We start from the raw sequence: 23,705 nt of genomic DNA, 5'->3' as shown, positions 1-23,705 counted from the left end.
AGAAGGAAATAATATTTTAATACTTAAGTGATCATATTTGGGATGGAGGACCAAAATGTCAAGGGGCATTCACAAAAATCAATAAATTCTCTGTATATGGAAAGGCATACACTATATTACCTCTGTATAATGAGATGGAACCAGATGTTATTAAACCAAAATTCTAAACAAATAAAAACTTCCGATTGGGGAAAATAAGAACTTTCCTAAGTAACTCTCATATCAAATAGGAAATCAAAACCACAATTTCATATACTTTAGAACTATTACAATGAGAACAATGATGTGTAATGCCTATGGGATAGGACAAAACCTGTTTTCAGAATCTGAAAAGCCATTATTAAACAAAAGAGAAAGACAATAAATTAATTAAGCATTCCATAAAAAAGAAAATTAGAATAAACAACACTGGAGCCAGATGGCTTTTCCAATGATTTCTTTCAATCTTTCAACAACTGATAATTTCCATGTTATATAAGCAATTACATAAGACAGAAAAAGAGGGAGAGAGTCTCAAATTGTTACAAATTATTCTTTTAATATGCTATTAAATTGGTTCCCCATAAGTAGGTCATTTACCTCAGGTACACAGACAGATTTAGTAATAAAAAAAATCTAGGAAAATAACACATAAATAAGTCCAAGTAGAAAACCAACATTATCATACGAATAGATGCTAAAAAGGCATTTGATAAAATTTAATATCCATTTCTGATTTAAAAAGGCACAAAGATAAATGATGCAATAGAGATATTTTTTATTATGATGTTTAAAAATAGCTATTTCAAACCTACCACTAACATCACACATAAGAAAAATTTACTGGAGGATAAGTCTTGGAGGTTGCAGTAACACAAAGCTCTACCCAAACACTGCCCAAAAAGCTCTACCCAATGCAACAAAACACAAAACCAAAATAAGAGATATTACAACTGTAAAGGAGAACACAAAATTTTCATTATGCACAGATGATGTGATTATTAGACTGGTAAACTAGATACTAAAATTTAATTAAAGAAACTCACAAGAGGTTTCAGCAAATGAGATGGATAACACACACACACACACACACACACACACACACACACACTCTCACACAAGGTTTCCCTAAATACCAGCAAAACCCAGTTAGCAGACATAATGGTGGAAAGATAACAGAAAATACCACAATTTTAACAAAGTAGCTCTTGATGTCATCTACATGGAGGAATTGAGGCAGATTTCTTGAGAAATAGTGAAGATTTGGGTGGATAGGCTTGCCCTCTTTCAGTGTGGAAAAGTTCATGCTCATGTAACCATTTGGGATTAAGTAAGAGTTTTAAATCAATTAAAACTAAATTCCATTGGGGATTATTTAGGGAACATGACAAAGTGATTTTAAAATTCACAGGAAAACAGAAGTGGGTGAAAATAGCTAAGAACAGTTGGAACAACAAGAATCATTAGGAGGGCCAGATATTAAAATGTTTTCTAAAGCTACAGTTAAAATGGGTGGTGCAGACACAGTGATCAATTAAGAGAAAGACCTAATGGAACAGTGTAGGCAAACCAAGAATATAGTGGGATACCCACAAACACACACACACAAACACACAGAGGTAGCATCACAAGTCAGCATCACAAGTCAGCAGTACTGAAGAAGTATTCAATAAATGTGGAGAGGATCTGCTGACAATTCGGAGAAATAAAATAAGATGTACCCAATAAACATCATTAAAATGTTAAAATGATAATATAATTGCTATTACGATACGTGGCAAAAGTAGGATGCAACATTGTAAGGGAGGATCAAAATTACGTTCAACTTAATTTTTTAATTTGGTAAAGAAAAATGAGAAAAACCCATCCCAAATGTTAATATTTTATGATGGATCATAATGACTTTTTCCTTTTTTAAATTTTTTCTATAATTTCTATAAGCTTATTTTTGTCAGGAATCTAAATTAAACTATTTTAAATGAAATGATACAATAAAGTCATACTTATATTCACTACCTCGGTATGATGAATGAGGATCAGAGATAATGAGGAATATGAAAGAACTTTGAAAATGATCATTTAATATAATGTACTACAACTAGCTGTAGTATCGTATCTTTAGTTGACAAATGGATTTCTGCACATGGGTGACACGGCATGATCCATGCCGAATACACTTCTGCCTCGCTGAGTAACGTGACTTCGGAATTTTTAGTAAATATACTCCACCCCTACCTAACTTCAGAGTGTTCTTTTTCAGGTTCATGTTGCAAAGTATCATTTCAATCAATCAAGGATACAGTTAACGTATAAAGAAGCATTTATAATCACCACTGACCAATAGCTCTATTAGCTAATGTTAATGGCTCATTTGAACAAAAACTTTAAAACAGCTTACGCAGACTTAAGTAATAAACAATGTTTAGGGCAAACAGTGCCTATCAACGACTGCCAGGAGAAGCAGAATGCTGTAAGACCTTGTTACGCACTGGTCCATGAACCAACGGCATCCTCATCACCTAGGAATGTGCTGGAAACACAGAATCTCAGGCCCCATGCCAGATCTACTGAATCAGAATCTTCATTTTAAAAGATTTCAGATTAATACATTTACATATTAAATTTTGAAAAGCCATAAAGTGAAAAAAAAAAACCAAACCACTTTGGGGAACTGAAAATCTTCCTTTTTTATTTTGTTTTGTTTTTTAATAAACATTCTGAAGCTTTTTATGTCCCCCAGTGGAAAGCCAGGCTGTTTTCCTCACCCCAGGTCTCCCAATACTGCCTTCTTCCTCAGATGTCCTGGGAAGCAACCCCTTTACCCTCCTGCCAAGTTCTCAGTTGAAATGTCATTGTTGTTTTCTAAAGTCATTTTATGTTGTGAAAGGAGCAAAGAAAAAAAAATAAAGTTGAACAAGGCTAGCTCTGATAGGGAGTCAGTCTCCAAACTTCACGATTAAAACCCATAATGATGCTTTTACAGAGGAAGCTGCTACAGCGGCTGTTTTTAAAACAGTAATCAATAGGGTGCCTTGGATTCTCTACTTGCAACAAAGACATTTGCTTAAGGAAAGGAAAGTGGCGAAAATCCTCTGAGCATTTTTTTTTCCCTATTTTATTTATTTATTTATTTTAACGTCTTTATTGGGGTATAATTGCTTTACAATGGTGTGCTAATTTCTGCTTTATAACAAAGTGAATCAGCTATACATATATATATATCCCCATATCTCCTCCCTCTGAGCACTTTTTTATAAGACCATCTGAAATCAATTGTCCTCAAAAAGACGTTCTAAGCTCTAAAAATCTAAATGGAATGATTATTAATTAACCATTAAACTAATCATAATAACTGGCATATTAGTGCTAGATGGGGCAAATAAATGCTATAGAAGAATAGTAACACCAATTAGAGGATTTTTCCTATGGGAAAATGTAACCCACTGATGAGGTTATCTGCAGGAATACAAATCACCTATGTGTGGAGAACTGTAGGTGCCAGGTCTCCATCTAACAACAGCATCGCCTGTGAATTCCAGAGCCCTACTAAGAATTTCTCGATGTAGGGCTTGGAAATATGAACTGTGCACAAGCTCACTGGATGTTCTTATATACAACACGTTTCAGAGACCCTCCTGTGGAAGCCTTGCCCTGAATTTGTGATGTGAGGCAAAGAGACCCTTGGATACAATATAATCAATCTAATATAGCAGTTCTCAAAGTGTGGTCTGTGAATGCCTTTACTATTATTTTTTTAAATTATTGTATGTTTAAAATGTACCTTTAATTTCTAATAGAGCATATTGATAATGATAGACAAAACCCAAATGAACAAAAGCTTAAGTCCTATGACCCTTTCAGTGGTTCTGCAATGTCAAAATGATTTTAATAGTATACTACAACTTTATTTGCCTCTTCCACTCTGTTGATATTTGCACTGAATGCAAAGGCAATAGTGAGTAAAACTGCTGGTTTTACCAGCAGTGGTACCCAACTGTACTTGTCATTGTATTTGTCACCACCACATAAAAATTTGCTATGAAAAACCAAAAATGCCAGTTTTGCTTAAGAATGTCCTGGATGAAGCAGTAAAAAGTGTTCATTTCAACCGTTGAGTATACAGCTTTTTAATATTCATGTGACACAATAGGAAGTAAGCCTAAATCATGTCTTCTGCTTACTGAAGTACTATGGTTTCTTAAGGAAAAACATTTCTGTGATTGTTTGAGTTACATGCTAAACTAGTCACATTTTTAATGAAGCACCATTTTTTTTTTCTTGAAAGAATAACAAATTGTGGTTATTCACATTTGGATATTTGATAAACACCTCCAAAATAAATGAATTTTATCTGTCACTTTAAGGGACACTGATGGTATTTGTTCATAACTGAGCTTCAGGTGACAATTATAATTTGGAAAACTTGTTGTCTGTCACTGTGAACTTAGGTTCCCAATACTTGAAAACTTTACTGATGAGATTTGGTGGTGATATTAGCAAATATAATACTTTGATGTTGTATAAGGAAATGTGTCAACATTTGGATGATTTTTATGGTTCAGTGAATTTTTTCAAATAACCAATGCATAATGTTACAAAATAAGGACAAAATATCAAGGATAAAGGATAAAATATCCATTCAATGGGCAACATAAATTGATACATAACTGATATGAGAATCCAGTTATCTTCTACAAGCCAGTCTCAAAAATATTAAATCCAGTTATCTTCTACAAGTCGGTCTTAAAAATATTAAAAATATTTGCAAAAATGTGAACAGTGCACCTCTTCTCCCTAATTTGATTGTTTTAAAAAATATACATTGTTTATATTAATATGTAATGAGTTTACTATTATTTTTTAAAAATATGTTTAAAATGTAGCTTTAATTTCTAATAGAGCATATTGATATTGTTAGACAAAAGCCACAAGAACAAAAGCTCTTTGGGACTTCATTATTTTTTAACAATGTAAAGGGGTCTTGGGGCCAAAAAGATTGAGCATCTCTGATCTAATCATACATTGAAAAAAAAAAAAAACAGAAGCGCTATCAAGATCCTCAAGGGTTTCTCACTCTCGGCACTATTAGAATTTTAGCTGGATGATCTTAGTTGTAGGGGGCTGTCCTGTACACTGTTGGATGTTTAGCAGGACCCCTGGTCTCTCTCTATTCACTAACTAGATGCCAGTAGCAGCCCCTAGTCCCAAGTTGTAACAACCAAAGTTAACTCCAGACATTGCCTCTGGGGGCAAATTAACTCTGGTCAAGAACCACCGTCACTGCTATAGGTAAATGGTTAAAGAATGTTAAAAAGATAACTCACAAAAAAGAAACGTCAACAGTATAAAACATAGGGAAAAAATTCTGCTTTGCCAGTACACCGAGGAATTCAGATCAAAATGATAATATGTTCCCATTTAAAACCCATTAAACTATCAAAGTAAATGTAAATTATAATATGCCATCTCGGGGCTTCCCTGGTGGTGCAGTGGTTGAGAATCCTCCTGCCAATACAGGGGACACGGGTTCGAGCCCTGGTCTGGGAAGATCCCACATGCCGCGGAGCAACTGGGCCCGTGAGCCACAATTACTGAGCCTGCGCGTCTGGAGCCTGTGCTCCGCAACAAGAGAGGCCGCGATAGTGAGAGGTCCGCGCACCGCGATGAAGAGTGGCCCCCGCTCGCCGCAACTAGAGAACGCCCTGGCATAGAAACGAAGACCCAACACAGCCAAAAATAAATAAATTAATTAATTAATTTAAAAAAAAATGCCATCTCAGTGAAGTTATGGTAGAACAGGTAGGATTATATAATTCCAGCAGCACTGTAAACTGATTCATCAAATTGGGGAAATAATTTGGCAAAGGCTTTCAAGACTCATAAACACCTTTATGACCTGGAAGTAGAAAGAGCATAGATTCTAAAAATCTGCATCAAATTTGAATTTTGGCTCTGAATCTTACTAGTTGTATGACCTTCCTTTAAATATTTAAATGATATTGGAAATCTGAAGACAATAATAATGTCCCATAAATGATTATTGTGAGAACTGGATTAGATAACAATGTAAGTAAACTTCTAGTTAAAAGTGGAAAATTTAATGCACTCCATTTACCTCCTCTCTCTCCTGAGACCCCCCACTAACATGATGGTAAAAGATGAAAAAGCATATAAATCTGCAAGGAAAGAAAGAACAGGAGAGGGGCCATTAGTGGATGAGAGGGTTCAACAAAATTCTGGAAGACTGAAAATGGTCAGAAGAGTGCTATCTGTTGCGGCAGGATAAAGAAAGTCAAATCATAAAGAGATGTGAATAAAAATGGAGTTGATTTGCCCAATGGATCTCAAGTGAGACTTTGGTCTTGTGGCAATAAAATGTGGAGGACGTGAAAGTGAAATGAGGGGCTGAAAATAGGGGTGTTGATCAAAAGTCTATACCTGAAACCATCAAACCCTGGAACATGGGCCTCTACATATCTACCCCCTACCCCTCAGGCAGGAGATAGGAGGTTTCATCTCTGGAGAGTTTGAATGCCTTCACCCCCCCAAAACAGCACTTCTGGTCAACTTTTACAACACCTTACTTTTAAACACTGACTACCAAAGCTCACCAGTTCGGTGAGAAATGCCCCAACATGAAAGACAGTAGTCAATGCAAATGGGGAAAAAATGACTCCAGAGGAAATAGAGATAATATAGGAGTCAGCAAAACCTTTATCACTCTCCAAATCAAAACATTATCCTCAGAAGAGAAATGACTGCTTCCAAAAACAAGAAGTGACACTACGAGAAAAATAAAATCAGACAACAGTAAATAGCTCTTAAAAGGAAAAGCCATGGTTGCTGAAGTTTTAAACAAATGCTAGACAAGGATGGTTATTTTTCCAGAAAATAGAACAAAATGACCAAAAAGCACCAAGAAAATCAAAGAAAAAAAGAGTATTTAATAGTAAATCTGAAATGGTAGAGCTCTGTTGGAAGAAAAATGTATTAATAGTATAATAAAGGTAGTGCCTGCATAAAATAGAATACTTGTACATTCTATGATGAATGTTAAAAAACACACTGCACAAAATAGGAAGAATAATGAGAGGAAGTATAGCATAGTGGTTAAGAGTCAGGCTTTAAAGCCAAACTGTCATGTTCAAATCCCAGATTAGCAACTTACTAGCTGCATGATCTTGGGAAGTTACTTAACCTTTCAGTACTTCAATTCCCCATCTTAAAACAGGGATACAATTTGTTGTTACCTCATAGAGTTTTGATGAGAATTAACTGAGTTAATATAGATAAAGGACTTAAAATAGTCTCTAGTACATAGTGAGCTTTAAGTTAATCATACAATACTACAATAAAAATAGTATATCACTTGACACTGAAGTAGCCTGCTTTTGTCAAATTATAAAATTAGCTATTGTGTATTTATTTAACTAAAACTAGTGGTATAACTACATGGGCAAGCTGGATGATTCAAGACAGACAAATTTTCATTTATAAGAGCGGGAAGTAAATAGATAACGTCTGTAATCAGTAACTTTAAAATAGCACATTATGTAGTGACATTGCCAATTCCCAGAAGAAATGGCAAAGAATTAAAATGCAGTTGCCTCTGGGGCACAGGACTAGGGGGTTGAAAAATGTGGAGCAGAGAAGGGTTTGACTATTTCATTTCCCAACTATGTGCGCTTGTTACTTTGAGGTTTTTTAGTTAAAGAATGAAAAAGGTTAATATATATGAATTGGCTGTCAGTGCCTGACATATAAGTGTAGGCACTCAATGTATTTTAGTTCCATTTTACTCATTTCAGTAATTCCACTCGTGGGGATTTTTTCCTATCTAAAGATACAATACCAAAAGAAAAGCATGAATAAATATATTTATTGCTGGGTTATTTATAACAACAAATAACTGGAAATGACCCAAATTTTCAACCATATGGGAATGGCTAAGAATTGCACAAAAACCTGATGGAGTGATATAAACCTCAAACATTAAGTTTATTGTTTCAGATGGCTGAAACAATAAACTTGTTTATTGTATGGATTGGCTAAAACCTACCACAAGCAAATACACACACACACACACACACACACACACACACACACACACACACACACACACACACTCCCTGATGCCAAGATGCCTGTACAGAGGAGATGGAGATAGAGTGTGTCTTACTTCGTCTGATCCCCAAAGTCCCTAATAGGGGACTCACAGCTGCTTGGGTCACTATGCAGGGGGAGTTCCTTCCAAAAATCAAGGAGTATCTTTTTGAGCTGTGGCCTTTTATACTTAGAATTCACATCACTATTCAGAAAGAATGCATACTAACAATCTATGCCATTAATAGCAATTACTACAAATACTTAGGAGCCCCCTTCCTCGTCCTACAATCAGACTCAACATTAGCAAAGTCGTGGCTCACCTGGAAGTCATTCTCAGCAGCAGTTCAGCCTCCAGCTCTACACTGCTTAGAAAACCCATTGATCAGTAAAGATATTGATGAAAACTATGTAACAACAATGAAAAAAAGGGACAATGTAATGCATCTGAGTCTCCATAAAAGCTTACAGACAAGGCCTACAGCTCTCAAAGATATGAGCTGCGCAAGCCAACTTCTCTGGAACTCAGTTTTCTCACCTGAGAAAGGGGGAGCATTTTTGTCTACTTCAGTGTGATGTTGGGAGTATAAAATGAAATGATGCTTGGGAAGTCACCAATCACAGGTTCTGATCCAGAGAAGGAGCTCAAGAAAGCTCAGCTGGATGTGACTTTGGCTGTCTGGGACCCAACTCCTCAGAACTGTGCTTCTCAAACTCTGGCATGTATCAGAATCTTCCGGGGGCCTTGTTAAAACAGCCAGATGGGCTCCATCCCCAGAGTTCCTGATTCAGCAGGTCAGGGGGAGGGGCCTGAGTATTTGCATTTCTAACAAAAATGCAAACAAAAATACAAATGCAGATAATAACATTGGTCCAGGACCAAATTTTGAGAACCACTGTCTTACAGGCACAAAAAACTAACTGGGATAAGTGTTGAGACTTTGAAGAAGGAAGAGAAAAGCAGGTGGAAAAAGTTTTCCAAGGGCTCCTCATCTTTCCTTGGTCCAGATGCCCACTAGGTAGACCTTGGTTTGCCAACTTCACCAGTTCTACCTCCTCCCCAAGCACCCTTTCAATGCTCTCCCCCAGAACTAAGCCTCCCTTGTCAACTTGCTGAACTGAAAGATTACAACCCTAGCCCATCTGTCTGCAGCCTACGTGCTGACACAAGAGGCTACCTGTTTAGGTTCCAAGAAATTATGCATTCGTTATGGAGGAAATTAACACCTCAAAGCAAACTATAATTAGGAATTCTTCAATTCAGTTTATGCTTTTTCAATTAGGCACTCTATAATTTTAATCATGGGAGCATTAACATGTTTCTGTAATTTATATACCTGTGGTATAATTAAGCCTGGGAAACACATTGCTCTAAACCTAAATGGAAGTGATTGTTTCCCTTCACACTGGTGGTATTACAGGTCCTCGAATGGAGAGACGGTGACAGTTTCAAAGGAGCCATTTGTGAGTCACAGAGGCCACTGAGAGAACTCCTGGCTTTGGAAATGTGAAGGCTGTTGCAGACCACGTGATGCCTTTTGAACATCTGGCTCATGTGTAGACATCTGCAACCAAAAACTTCAACTCCTATTGTGACTTTCAAAACATTCCCACCATTGGGAACTGCTTTGGACAACTATTCTTGGAAACTAACTTCAATTAAGCAGGAAAAGGGTGTCCTGGCAGGGGAGACGTTATCTGAGAGCCGTGGGAAGCAGGTGGCTTTGAATTGAAGAAACTGAACAATAGGCTGAAACTTAGCCTGGATGGGGACCAAATTCCTTTTTTTCCCCACTGATTCCTATTCCCACTTTCCCTAATTCTGATCCTCTCTCTTAACTTCAGCTCTGCCTTTTAGCTCCAAGTGGGGCCCGAATCCTCTGTGGAAGGTAGTTCTCTTGGGATTCTGGGCAGTTCTGCAAATTCAAGGAATTCAGAGGCACACGGAAAAGTTTTTGTGCTTATTCAGACTGAACCTCTGAGTTTTCTGAAGGTTAAAAACCTTCATTTTTTTTTCTCTTCTTCCTGCTCTCCCCACAATAGCAAATTCAGATTTGCTGACTGTAATAAAAGGAAAAAGAACATAATCAAAACTGGCCCGGGGGGACAATGCATACAGATCCCAAGCCAGCTGAGTGACGCGCCCATATTGCTGCAGCATTTTGGCACTCAATATATTTTGTCTGATCTAAGAAAATACGGAACTTTTTATAGAGTGAAAGTTGGAAATGGATTTGTTTCTCCCAGGCTGCTTTAGCCTTCCATGAAAGAATACAGATTTGTTCAGAGACTGACTCTCAGTCTCACCCAGCATTCATCTTCTACCTAAGCCCCAAAATCTGCACAGAAGTGATATATTCAGATATGCTATCAGCATGCAACAACACAGCATGTATTTCAGACACCAGTCATTGTCGTCACCATAAGAAAACAGGGGTATGTTTTTAGCCCCCATGTGAACAGGGATAGAGAAATAAGCCGGCAGGAATCCTAGCTCAGCTCCTACAAGCTAAAACTGTTGATGTGCATGCTGAAACACACACCAAAAAAGACATAAGAGTTCCAAAAGCTGTGAAACCCACAGGGGCAACTCTACAATAAAATGTAAAAGAATTGCTTCCCCATATCATGAGAATGAACAAACAACTGGCACCACAGAGGATAATACTTGGTTTCCTGTTACAGTCTCTTTTCTCCAAACCTGAGTCTACCTATAGGCTAAACCGGTGGTACTCAAGTTGTGGTTCAAGACCAGCAGGACCATCGTCATCTGGGAGCTTGTTCAAAATGCAGATTCTCAGGACCAATTTCATTACCCCTAGGGATGGGCAGGGGTCTCCATATTTACTAGGTCTCTTGGTGATTCTGATAGTCAATAAAGTTTGAAAACTCTGGGGTTAGACCATTTCCCAGACTTTATCCCAGGCAAGGGTGACGCAATGGAATTTGGGAAATCCAGTGCAGTAGGTCAGGGGTCTCAGCAGCAAGTCAGCCCAGTCAAAGGTCTCCTCTGGCTTTTGGTGAGACTTATATTTTCTGCCTTTGAAGCCCCCATTATATTTCTTATTTCTCATGACAGGATTCCTGGCCTTTACCTATGGCTTCAAATGCCTACATTAATATAATAGCCTGTTTGAAACCAAATATGGGCCCTGACCTCTTTCTACCAGCCCTCCCAGAGTCTAGAGCAATGCAGTCAAATAGAATTTTCTGTGATGATGGAAGTGCTGTTCAATATGGTAACCACTAGCCACATCTGCCTATTGAGGACTTGAAATGTGGATAGTGCAACTAATGAACTGAAGTTTTAATTTTGTTTAATTCTAATTTAAATTTAAATAGCCTCACATAGCTGTGGCTACAGGATCGGACTGTGTAGGTCTGAAGTTTTGCCCTTGACTCCTCCTTGTGCTACTGGCGCTGCAACCCCGCTGCCCTGGCCATAAATATTTACTTAATACATTTATAACCTTTATAAGATGCTTGGTGAGCCTACACCCAAGTGGAAATGCACTAGTTAAACAGCAAACCCCAAGCAGCTGTGGCCAGGCACGAAAAGGATGGGTTGTACTGTGAAAGGGGATAAGTACAAATTTCTTCTGCCTAATGGTGGAGACTCTAACCTTTAAGTAGTTCTATTCCTATTAAAAAGCCAGGGCTTTCAGGATCCCCTCTCCCACTGCTGCTGAAAGGAGGCAAGTCTGAGTACCCGCAGGCAGCAGGAGCGAGCATCGTGCAGAATGCTTTTTGGATGAGAGGAAACCCCCTTGGATTCTAACGTGGCACAGATCCACGCACTAGCTCAGAAGAACATCAAGAGACTGGGCTAGGGAAATGCACTTGATGGAGGCCAACTTGAAAGTCTGACCTTTGGATGATGGCAGATAGAGAAACTGAGAGCCATCCGTGATCAGCTGTGCAAGATCTGAGGCAAAGCAGTGATGCAAACGGTCACAGGGCCCAGAACAGTGTGAGAAGTGAAGGTCAGCAGAAAACCAGTGGGAGAAAAAGTGAAACCCAGGAGAAGCATCACGCAGAGTCACTGGTGCTCTTGTGAAGGGTCTCACCAGTTCCTCACGGTGGGAAGTTTAGCATTATAAGAACTACATCTACTTAGACAGCCCTACCATCCATAGCCTGGCCTCTTTGTTCTTTAAAATACTTGGCTTCACCTTGAATCCATTACCATCCATCTACCATCTCTGCCAACACAGTCACACCCAGAGCCATATTATCCCATAGCAGCATTCCATTACTGAAGCTTCGATCATCTTATTATCTAAATATCAATATCTTGCCTTTCCAGCCTCTCCCAGCTTTGGACCCTCGGCACAGATTCTTCAACAGCATTGAGGTCGCCTGGCCCTCAGTATCTCCACTATTTGCACATCTACCTTCACAGGCATTTTTAATCAAGCCTGGACCATATGGTCCACTTTTAAGCACTTTGGTTGATATCATCATCTTCCTTTTCCCGAGTCCTGGGTTAAGTTATGTGTCTTCCTTCTTTTCTACTGTAAGAGCTGCTTGGAGCTCTTAGAGAAAATCAAATCACAACATGTCAACCATTCTCCTTTTCTTTAAATTATTCTTCCTTTGGCTTTCATGTTTTAACTCTGCCCTGGTTTTTCTTCTACCTCTCTGGCCACTCCTCCTCCATCTCCTGTGTGGTTCGTTGACAGAGTTTCACCGAGCTCTGTCTTGTTAGTCTACCCTCTTCCTGGATAAGCTCATCCACTCCTCCCATGCTTCAAACACCACCTGGATGTTAATGATTCCCAAATCTAAACCCCCTGCTCTGATGCCTCTCCAGCACTCCAGGTTTTGGGAACTTAAATAGTCCTATGGTAGGAGGTGAACATGACGACCACACTCTCCTTTCCCTCACACCAGTAACAGTCTCTGTCTCCATCTGTCCAGATGGCAGACGGTCCAAAATAGAACACTCCTTCGTTCTTCATGTTTCAGCAACAGCGCCTGCTCCATTTAAAATATTCCTCCTGAAATACCTGTTTTTTCCTCCTTGGTTTGAGCCTAAGGAACATGTTCCAGCATCATTTAATACCAGAGCCAATTCTTGGGAAGCTGGGTTGTTTGAGGGGCTCAACAAAGAAGACCTGCAATGCAGTCAGGATGTGCTGAAGTGAATGCAAACCCAACTAAATTATTTGGGTTTCACCCTTCTTCCCTTTTGTTTTCCTGGATGATCTTTCTGAGTGCAGCTCTGTGCCACACTTGGGAGTCCCCTTGGTAGTTTCACTGGTAGTAGTTACAAGTCTCTTGAATCAGAGTTACACGTCCCATCAGCTGCCACATTTAGAGTGTGGGACAGCCCCAGTGGGTATAGCTCTGCAGTAGCATTTATCCCATTTTTCCTTATTTCGGGTTGCTTCTTCTTGTACGTGGCTCCTCCTCTTTCCTAATCCGGTGTGATGAAATCCCAGCAGGCTGTGAGACTTGGCAACAAGTGCTATTACTTGCAGAGCTACATCTCACAGTTGATAGGGGAGTGCCCCTTTCCCATCTCCCCACATCATAGTACCCTTCATCTCCAGACCCCGGCAGAGGCAGCCCCGAGAGCTGGGGAACTAAGTGAAACGAGTGATGTTTACAGAAAGAACATCTAAATGTAATTGCAGTTTCTCATCTCTACCAACGTGGATGGGGGCTCATGAACTCCTCAGGCTGCCCCATGTTAATAAGTCCTCTGAATTTTCATTTCCCCTACCTTGGTAGGACACCATCACATGCTGATATCTGAGAATCAGATGGTCGTGATGCCAGTTTTGCTCACTGCGGCTCCATGGACCAGCAAAACCCTCCTGTGGTTGCTTCACGTGACCCCACTCTGGGCTTCACAGTTATTAAAGGAATCCTGCAGGAAATCTGGCAATTGTTTCCTTTACTTCCCAACAAACTTTCTTCTTTCTTTAAAAGCTGGCTGGATCTCCAGTTCGTACTGTAGCTCATCACTCTGTATTTCAGAATTTCTAGTCTTAACTAGCTGTACCTGTCAAACTCAGCTGGATCATAGATTCTCATCAGGCAGTGAAGAGAACGTGCAGTGACCTTAGAAGCCATCTGCCATGTCACACTGTCTCCTAGTATTCAGTGTGACATACCCCTGGCCCTCCAAGCTAGAGCTGCACCCTCTGTGCACTATGTCTCAAGCAGCCCAGGAAAGCGAGCCACAAGTCCTAACTGACCTTGGAGAAGGTCCCCCAGAGGTCCCCACGGCTCGCCAAACCATGCATCTGGTCCCAGCCTGTCCGTGCCCAGTTGGTTCGTAACTCTCCCTTTCAGTTCCCAGACCACCTTTACCACCGTTGGCCTCTCCTGGATAAAGTATCCTCATAGACCTTTCCCTCACTCTGTGTTCCTTCGCTCAGAGAATGGCACCATCATCCATCCCATTAACCAATCTAGAAACCTGGGAGCCACCCTGGACAATGTCTGTCCTTTATACCCACCCCCCGCCCCACAGAGAAGTCATCGCCAAGGCTCGCCCCTGTTACCTCCTCAACTACTGGACCTCCATCACCTTCATTTCTCATTGGGACAACTATAACTGATCCCATCTATTCCTTCTGAACCGCCCTTGTCCTCTCTGATCTGTTCTCCACACCGATGCCAGAAAGACCTTTTAAAAAAGATGGCTCATACTGTTCACTTGCTTATGATCCTTTCTCTGATGCCTCATTGCTCTTAGTGTAAAAGTCCTTGCCACGGTAATAACAGCCCCGGGTTACCTGGCTCTTTCACATCCAACCTCATCACGTGCCGTCCTCTCTTGCATTTTCTCCCCACTGCAGTCCTACTGTCCTCCTTCCAGTTTCTCTCACGCTATCTCTTGACCGCCCCATCTGGGGCTGATCCACCCCTTATAGGAAAAAGTGAGACACAGAAGGAAGAAAAACCAACAAAGTGTGCACTGTCGAGCAGGCTCCCATTGTGGGAACCCGGGGCTCCGTCCTACTGGGGATGTGTGAGGAACCGTGTGGCATGCACCTCAGAATGGTCCTTCCAAAGGATGGGAGGCAAGGCTCTGATGCCTGGATTCTCATCCCACATTGGCTGAGAGTTCCCCTGTAGCACTAAATTATTTGCATTCCTGAGCTGTACCAGCTTGCTCAGACTAAGCCAGATCCATGGGGCTTTGGAGAAAGAATTAGGGCCAAAAGGCAGAAGAAAAAGGGTGGGTGATGGTGCTGGAGGTGGGATCCTATAACTTTGCACGAAACTATCCAGCTTAGCCACAGCTGAAATCAGAGGTGGGATGGGGAGGTGACATGGACCCCATGAGAATGGGCTACAGCTGTTAACAGTCTGTCATGAGCGTCCGTGGCACTGTTAGTTCAGAGCTGTACCTGCCATTAGGAGGTCAGCAGCGTGTGGGCCTGTTTAGCTCATTTCTGGGTCTCCAGTGCTCAGCACGGTGTCTGGCATGGGGTGGTTTGCTGAAATTCAAAGTAGATATTTATTGACTGAGTTAGTTAATGAATTGATAAACAAATGAATGAGTGAACAGATAAACATGACTCATCTCCTAGGATCTGGTCTCACCTCTCCTGCTCGGTTCTGACTCCATGTACCCACTCTGGTGCCAGTATTTATAAGGTCTCAGTTCAGGGAGCTCATGCGAGTCTCCACACCCCTTCCCGAGGGGCTCTGGATCTGTTCACTTTGATTTCACAACACCAAGTGGCATCTCCCTCAAGCAGAGGGCACTGCTCTTAGTCCTTGCTTTGCTGGCCCTTCAGTGGTTGAGACCTCCTAGCCCTGCCTGCTTGATTTGGTGTTTCTGAAAGGTGCTCAAAGCTGAGAATCCATTTCTGAGAATCGTTGTGAGGATTTTGTGACACCCTTGGAGACAAGTGCACATGCCCTGACACGTCACATGCACGCCAGCACAATCTTGCAGTGACTCTTACTCAGTGGTAAAGGGCACCTAGCACACAGGCATCAGCTGCAGCGGGACTCAGAGAATAATCTTGCCAGGGCCCCCCAAGGCAGGCAGCCACCCCCTGTCTCAACAGCTTGGCCAACGCCAGGAGCAAACTGAACAACTACCAATGACACTTTACATATTTTAGCTTCTTTGACCTTTAAAACAATCTGTGACATGGGTATTCCCATTTTACCAACAAGCAGCCTGAGGTTCAGAGAAATTAAGAATCTGACCCTAAGCCATCAGATAAGTCAATTGCATAAGGGGATCTCATTCTAGGAGCTTCTGCTGTTCCAGTGTATCCAACTGGGAAGTCAGCTGTGGCAGGAAGAACATGAGAGATCTCAGGTCTGAGCCTGGGGGACCCCAGTTCCTGCCCCCAAAGAGGTCACAGGCTGGTAGAGACTGAAACTGCAAGTCTCCCGCAGGGGAGGGGACAGGGCAGCGTGGGAGCCCAAGGCAGAGCGGATGCATCCTGCTGCAGGATGGGAGGTGGTCCTGGATGCGGCAGATTTGACCTGGATGTTGGGGAGGTGGAGGATGCCGTGCTTGGCAGAGAGAATGGCACAGACAAGGGCTTGACTGCTTAGAGGAGAACAAAAAGTTGGGCGTCTGCCTGCCAATGTTCCCCACACCCTTCAGGACAAAGTCCAAATCCCAAGTGAAGACCTTTACCTAGCTTCTGCTCGCTTCTTTGCCTCTCTCCTCATCTCTGTGCCCCGGCCCACTGTTTCCCGAACACAACATGCAGCTCCTCTACCTCAGCTCCTGCACATGTCGCTTCCTCCTGGGCCAAGCTCCCCCTCCTCTGGCAGGTCTCAGGCAATACTGCCTCCAGGAAGGCCTCCTGGCCCCTGAGCCCACCAGGCTAACGATGGATGCCTCCGCACTGAACTCTCATACGAACCTCCAACCAAGTACATAAGCTCAGCCGCATTGTTTCTTTTTCTGTTTATCTTACCTATAGACCTGCACATCCAAACGGTAGCCACTAGCATGTGTGACTCTTTATATTTAAATTAATGAAAATAAAAATTTTAAAGATCAGTTCCTCCGTCGCACTAGTCCTATTTCAAGTGCTTAATAGCCACGTGTGGTTAGTGATGACTCTATCAGACAGCAGATATAGGACATTTCCATCAACGCAGGCATTTCTATTGGACTGAGCTCTCAGAGAAAAGGAGGCAGGTAAAGGCAGGGCCTGTAAAGTGCATCTCTACTGTCCCAGTACCCTGGTATCTTCCAGGTACCACCAGATTGGCTGAATTCCTTACTTACTTAGCTGTTGTTTTTTTCTGTTTTGTTTGTTTGTTTGTTTGTTTTTTGGACTACCTGCAAAAGTCAGACCCTGTCCCAGGGAAAGGAATCCATTAGTGTCAAACTTCCAGGTTGCCCGGAGCTCACAGTCTAGTGAGGGGCATGCAAGAAACGAAACCAAAGAAAACATACAAACAAATGTATAACACAATTAGAAGCTCATGAAAGAATGATGAAGGAAGCGTACATGGCGCTGTTGAGTAAAACCTGCTAAAGGGACAGAGTAAAAGGAAACGGAATCAGAAACGAAGGTTAGAACCAGATTCAGATGGGCCTTGAATTCCATGCTAAGAAGCTTGAACATAATGCGGTAGGAAGCCAGTGACCCATTTAAGAATTTTAAGCAGGGAAGTTAACTTGATCCAATCTGTGCTTCCAAAAGACCAGTCCTCCAGCAGCTGGGTGGGGGAGGGATTGAAGAAAGAGGAACTTAAAACAACTAATACTAAACTTTCATTGGGTTATTTGCATGGAAATATGTTAATATAAATGTTTCAGACATAAAAAAAAAAAAAAAAAGAAAGAGGAACTTATGACAGGTCAACCAGAAAGCCGCCCTGGCAGGTCAGGAGAGCGGGGTGGAGAGTGGCAGAGGGAGAGGAAAGAGCTAATCCCAGAGCTCCCAGGGACTGACAGGATGGGAAGGAGAGAGCAGGGGCTGGGGTGGGGAAGGCATCTCCAAGGAAGCCCGCTGGGGATACAGAGGAGGGTCTGCTACAGAATCTGGGGCTCTGCCCTGGGCTTCCCTTCAGGCACTGCATTATGGGTGATTAATTCACGGCCGAGTTACTTTCTGATGAAGGTTACTACAGTTACATCAGCATGACAGGTGCGGTGTGGGGGAAGAAGGCTTGGCGTGTGCCGAGCTGAATATTAGATTCTAGTCACTCTTTGATTGATCTTTTAAGCAATTCTGGGATTCTGTCACTTAAAAACCAATAAATCTTTGAAGGCCTGGGGAAAGCAATGCAAAAGCAATAAATCTCCATTGCAGAGTATTAGAAAAAGAGGCCACACTGCCAAGGTGGTTTGGCTGGAGCGATGAGGGTGCAGGAGCCCCGCACGGCAATCTTCCCTCCCCGCCTCCCCGCCTCCCTGCATGCTCAGTCCTACCAACCAGTCAGAGTCAGAGCCACAGGGCTTCAGAGCGGCAGCAAGCAGTACAGCAGGGGCTGGAGTTTGGCTCAACCAGGGTCAGAGCATTACTGGCAGGAGGAGGAAGAACAGCCTGTGTGGGCGTGGCCTGGAGGCTGGGGCTCAGGTGTGAGTCTGTTGGAGAAGAGGAAGACCCTCCACCCAGAGAGAGTTAAGGACCTTCCACCCAGAGAGAGTTAAGGACCCTCCACCCAGAGAGAGTTAAGCTGGGCTTCACAAGTTACTGGCTGCGCCCACACAACCAGAACTGTCTTGTCTGCCCCTCATTCCCCAGGTGGAAGAGGTTCAATCAACAGCATCCCACCAGAAGGTCACCCGGTCATCATTTGACATCCCAGGCACGAGGAACTCAGAACAGTGAACTCAGAGGCAGGAAGCTAGGTCCGTGGACTGGCTCTACGTGTAATGAGCTCCGTGACCCTGGGCCAATCACTTAACATCTTAGATTTCCGCTTCTCCTCTAAAATGGAGAGGGTATTTCCTGTGCAGCTTACCCACTGGGTAAGTGACGATCAGATGCTACAATGGAATTAAAGGAACTATCAAGTATAAAACACGATTCCGGGCATCCTTGACCCCGTGCATCTAGAGAGCTCTTAGTGTCCTGGGGTCACAGAGTGCGTTTGCTGTTTTCTCAAGGCTCGTGCTTCCCCTGCCTGCAGGACTCCACACTGGTCCGCTTGCCTGGGTGGTGCCCATCTACTCCTCCTCTCAGTCAATACAGGCACTGTCTCTACTGGCTTCATGTTATCTTGTTTTGCCGCTTTCATCATTCTGTTTCCTTAATGGCTTAATGGTCCCCTCCCTGCCCCGTTCACATGTACACTTACTGGATGATAAGCTTCAGGAGGACAGGTGTGTGTCTCCCTTGCTTCCTGCTATATCCTCATTGCTTACCTCCGTTCCTGCTCAATAAATATTTGTTGAATGACTTAATGGTCAGCTGCCTCCCACGGGGCACTCCAGTGCCCAGAGTTCAAGGTGACAAAGGGTTAAAGTAACTGAAGTCTACTGTGATATTCCACTGCTGTCACTGCGGTTGTCCCGGAAGCCTTGTTGGCTGGCACTGATTAGTCTCTTCCCTTCTTGGCAAATGCCCAAGCAACAGTCCGAAAATAACTCCAGAAACTGACTGTCTACCCACCCTCAGTGATCTAGAGCCTTGAGAAGAAAAGCAGCCAGACTTTTCCAGACACCAGGCATTGCCCCTTTGAACAGTGACACTTATTTTAAATTTTTTTCCGATGGAAATGTCACCAAAATACATCACGTATGACTTTCTCCTACGGAGGTGGCATGGATAGAGAGATGTGAGTGTTGGCTTAGGGGCGGCTGAACGGGGTTTAAGTTCTGCCTGCACCACTTGCTTTTTTTATGGCTTGGGTCAATGCACTTAGCTTCCATGTATCTCAGTTTCCATATCTGCACAATGGGGAGGCTATTATGGCAATGCTGTGAGGATGCAAATAGTTTACATACAGTGACAGGCACTCGGCCGGTGCACGCTCATCAAATGGAAGCTAGCTGGCTCTTTTAACTTGAAGATGTGGGACCTAATGGTACATTTTTTAGGGTGAACCAGGAACAACAAATGAATACCCGTGGCTGTGAGGGGCAGCAGGGGCTACAGCATGTGGACCTCCTTGTTTCTTGAGTCCCTGTGTTGGTTTTGTAGAGTTGCCCTGTTTTTCGCTCCCTGCCAACTGTCATTTCTCATCGCTACTGGGGCATTTCCATTCCCACCTACTAATTTACTGTGGTCTTAGGATGCATGAGCTCATTAAACAGATGTGCAAACTAAGTCTGTTAGCTCAGATGGAAAGTGTAAGGGGCTTCTCTCTGTGGAGGCTAGAAAAGCTTTCCCAAGAACATTGGTTTGGGATGCGCAGAAGACCAATTTGCTGGTCTCTGGAGTCAGGCAGGCCTGGGTACGAGTCCTGGCTTCATCACTTACAGGCTCTGTGACCCTGAACTTTAGTTTCCTCATTTCAAACAGGGAGATAATAGTACTACTCATAGGTTAGTAGAAGATTAAATTCTTGGATCATAGGAGTTGCCCAATAAAACATGGTGATAATTACTCCCATCTGTGTTCAGCTGACTTTGAGGAGTTTTCAGAGGTTCACAGACATATAATCTGATTCATCCTGAGGATGGGTCCCTGATCCTCTGTACAAAAATTAACGTTATTCCTATCACTAGGAAGGACACAGATTACTTATTTCTCAGGACAATTAGAAAAGACATTTTTCTGAATCTGTGCCAGAAAGAAGTTAGGGGCTCTTAAGGAAAAAGCAAAGCACCTCCTTCCCCACCCTGAAATCAGGGTCTTGAACAGCTTTGGAAATCTGAACAGGAAGGAAGCAGGCAACACTGTGACCCTATAGTGGGGTGGATTTGCAAAAACCATTTTGAACAGAACTTCCTAAGTTCCACAGAGAAGAAGCAAAGCTAACAAAGGAACTAACTCTCTGACAGCCTGCGCTGCTTTGGCTCACATGGACATCTCATTAAGCTTTGGTGAAATATCTCCAGTCTATTCTTTCCAGATAAGGAAAACTGAGGTTCAGAGAGATTAAGTATCTTGCCCAAGGTCACACAGCAACATCAGATCAGCATTTGAACCCAGGTTCACTGCCACCGAACTCACATCCTTTTCATTACCCCACACAGCAGCCAGAAGACTGTGGGAAGCTGGGCTGAACCCACAGCCACCAAGAAGCCACACAGTGGGGTGCCAGCTGACCAGGTTCTTTTGCTGACAGTTTTGTAGGCTTGTCGCAATGAAAGGTGACACTTGGGTCTACCATAGAAAGGTCCTGGGTTTTAGGGCAGATCTGGCCTCTGACCCTGGGTCAGCTGTTAACTTGTACAATACTGGGCTCCTCTTTTCTGGGCCAGACTCTTGCCATCTGGGAAGCTTTCTGAGACTCTGAAACATGCCCAATGCTGCTGTATGACAGAGGTAAGAGCTGTGAAGGGGAGTGAGACATGGGTGGCCAAGATGGAATGTGTGATTGGACACCTGGAGGACCTGCGTTCAAGCTCAGCCTTCCTACTCCCTGTCTGTGTGCCCTTGCGCCTTTCTGAGCCTCAGTCTCTTCATCTGAAAAGGAGGAAAATGTATCTCAGTGTACAGAGGGAAGTAAACGACAATGTGGCATAAGAGTAACAGGAAGAAACACAGTAACTCAACAACTCCCTGTGTGATGTCAGAGCCACCATCGCTCTGGCTCACCACAGGTAGGACAGTCCTGGAACGACCTATGTGTGGAATATAAGGCAAACGTTCTTAGTTCAGGTGCCCACAACCTCTATCCACACCTGTTTGAAGGCCTGAAGACCCACCTTACTTAGGATAGAACACTTTCCAAAGTCTATAGAATAGATGGGAACTTCCAAACTGGCAGCTGATTCTATCTGCTCCAGTGCCTGTAATTCCTGGGTAGAGTTGGACCCAGGTTGGCAAACAGGTAACTAGACCATCTCAATAGCCTCCTTCCCGGCTGGTCTCCCAGCCGACAGTATCATAAAAGAGACACTGCATGTGGCTCTTCAGTGGCTCCCAGGGCCCCTCAAACAAGGCTGAGCTTCTCAAACATGGCCCTTGTTCCCACCCCACCACTCCTGCCTTGACCTTTATGCTAAGGCAAATTTAATGATTCCTGGTTGCTCCCCACGATGGCAAGCTTCCTCTTTCCTCCATGCCTTCGTTCATGCTGGACCCTATTACCACTCTGGTGAAATCTTAGACAACATTTAAGATATAGCTCAGTGTCACCTCCTCTGGGACTTCTCTCCTGTGAGCTCTTGTAATGGCCTATGTGCATCTCCACAAGCATGCACTGTAGTGCAGTTATGTTTTCACATTTCTGTCTCCCCAACTAGAGTCTGACTTTCTTTAGAGCATGAGTTATACACAGCTAGTTCACTAGCCTGTCCCAAGCACTTAAACAGTGCCTGACACGGAGTGAGTGCTCAAGAAACGTTTATCGAACGAATGAATAAGTGAATCGTTTTCATCCCCTGTACGCTGCTCCATTCCTGGCATATAAAATACTCCATGCATGCTCGTTGAACTGAACTGAGCTAATTTGAAAGCTGTTCTACCCTACACTCTTGCTTGGCTTTCAGGGTCTGTAGTCCCTTGAGATCTGAGCAAAAGCCAGCAGTCAACATCGGAGCTGCTGCCCTTGTACATAGTGTAGCTTATTTAAAAGAGATGACCACCTTCCTGACAGCCGTGAGCCCATGGACTTCCATGGGATCAGCTTAGCTACTGAGATGCTTTCACTGCCTGGGCTGTAGGTACACTCCTGGACTCCAGCAGCCTCTCGTTAAAGTCAGCAGTATGACTCTGAATTCCAGTCCCCTGTGGAACACCAAGGCCATAAACTGGACCAGCCCTGAGGTCGTGTCCCATTTGTAATCTCTGAGCAGGTTGTTTTTAGCATTCAGTGAATCTGTCTGCCTGTCTGTTAATGGCAGTTGGACACGTAAAGGTGATCTTGCCAGGATACTGTGTTTCTGGGCCTCCAACCGGACTAAATACATTTACCATAGGTGTGTTCCAGAAAGTTCTCTCCCAGCCCTCCTCAGGTCCCCATCAGCACATCCCCGCTAAACCAGTCCCAGTGGCCCACGGTAGGGAGACAGGGCTCCTGGCTCAGTAGCCCCCTCTGAACGGGGCTTGGGGCTGGGACCCTTTTCCTCCAGGAAGCCTTGCTCCTGGCCAGTCTTGCCCATGGGCATTGCCAGTGACATCATTCAGCTGGAGGCGTGCACGGTGCAGAGAAGGAAAATGGCAAACGCCAGGTTAAGAACCCTCCTCACCTGACAGGGGCTCCCCGAGACTGAGCGGGCTTCAGCATCACTGTGATGGTCGTGTCTGTTTCATTCAGTGGGGTGTCTGTGTCATATTCAGGCATCGATGGAGCTGGACAGAGAACAGGGAGAAGGGAGATCAGTGAAGGTCCGAAACCCCTCTCATCACCTCCCTCAAGACACTCAGGATGCCTAGAAGGGAGGTGTTTGGGGAAGGGTAGGATGAGAGTCACATGGCATCCCAGGCTTTCAGCAAAGGAGGCCCTGACTTCCAACCTGCCCGTATGCTCCTTCAAGGTACAGAAGAGTCTGGAGAAGGGTAGCAATGACGTGGCTGGTAACCCTCATGAATCAAGAAGTTCCATACGAAATAAACAGA

General features: G+C 43.2%; 1 protein-coding gene and 1 long non-coding RNA gene across 16 annotated transcripts in view; one reads left to right on the top strand and one right to left on the bottom strand.

Moving 5' to 3' along the window:
• The window catches only part of PTPRT (protein tyrosine phosphatase receptor type T), a 1,093,164-nt gene that overhangs the window by 262,353 nt on the left and 807,106 nt on the right, over positions 1-23,705 (bottom strand). For all 15 annotated transcript variants that reach the window (XM_082430071.1, XM_082430082.1, XM_082430079.1 and 12 more), the window contains exon 11: positions 23,336-23,438. In XM_082430071.1, coding sequence (XP_082286197.1) covers positions 23,336-23,438 — 103 coding nt within the window. The remainder of the gene's footprint in view (positions 1-23,335; positions 23,439-23,705) is intronic.
• LOC309645405 overlaps positions 1-23,705 on the top strand; it is a 925,297-nt gene that overhangs the window by 727,562 nt on the left and 174,030 nt on the right. The window lies entirely within an intron of this gene.

The sequence above is a fragment of the Balaenoptera physalus genome (assembly GCF_965194825.1).
Source record: "Balaenoptera physalus genome assembly, chromosome: 16".
Taxonomy (NCBI): Eukaryota; Metazoa; Chordata; class Mammalia; order Artiodactyla; family Balaenopteridae; genus Balaenoptera; species Balaenoptera physalus.
The sequence above is the reverse complement of the archived record's forward strand: the minus strand, read 5'-3'. Positions and strand labels throughout refer to the sequence as shown.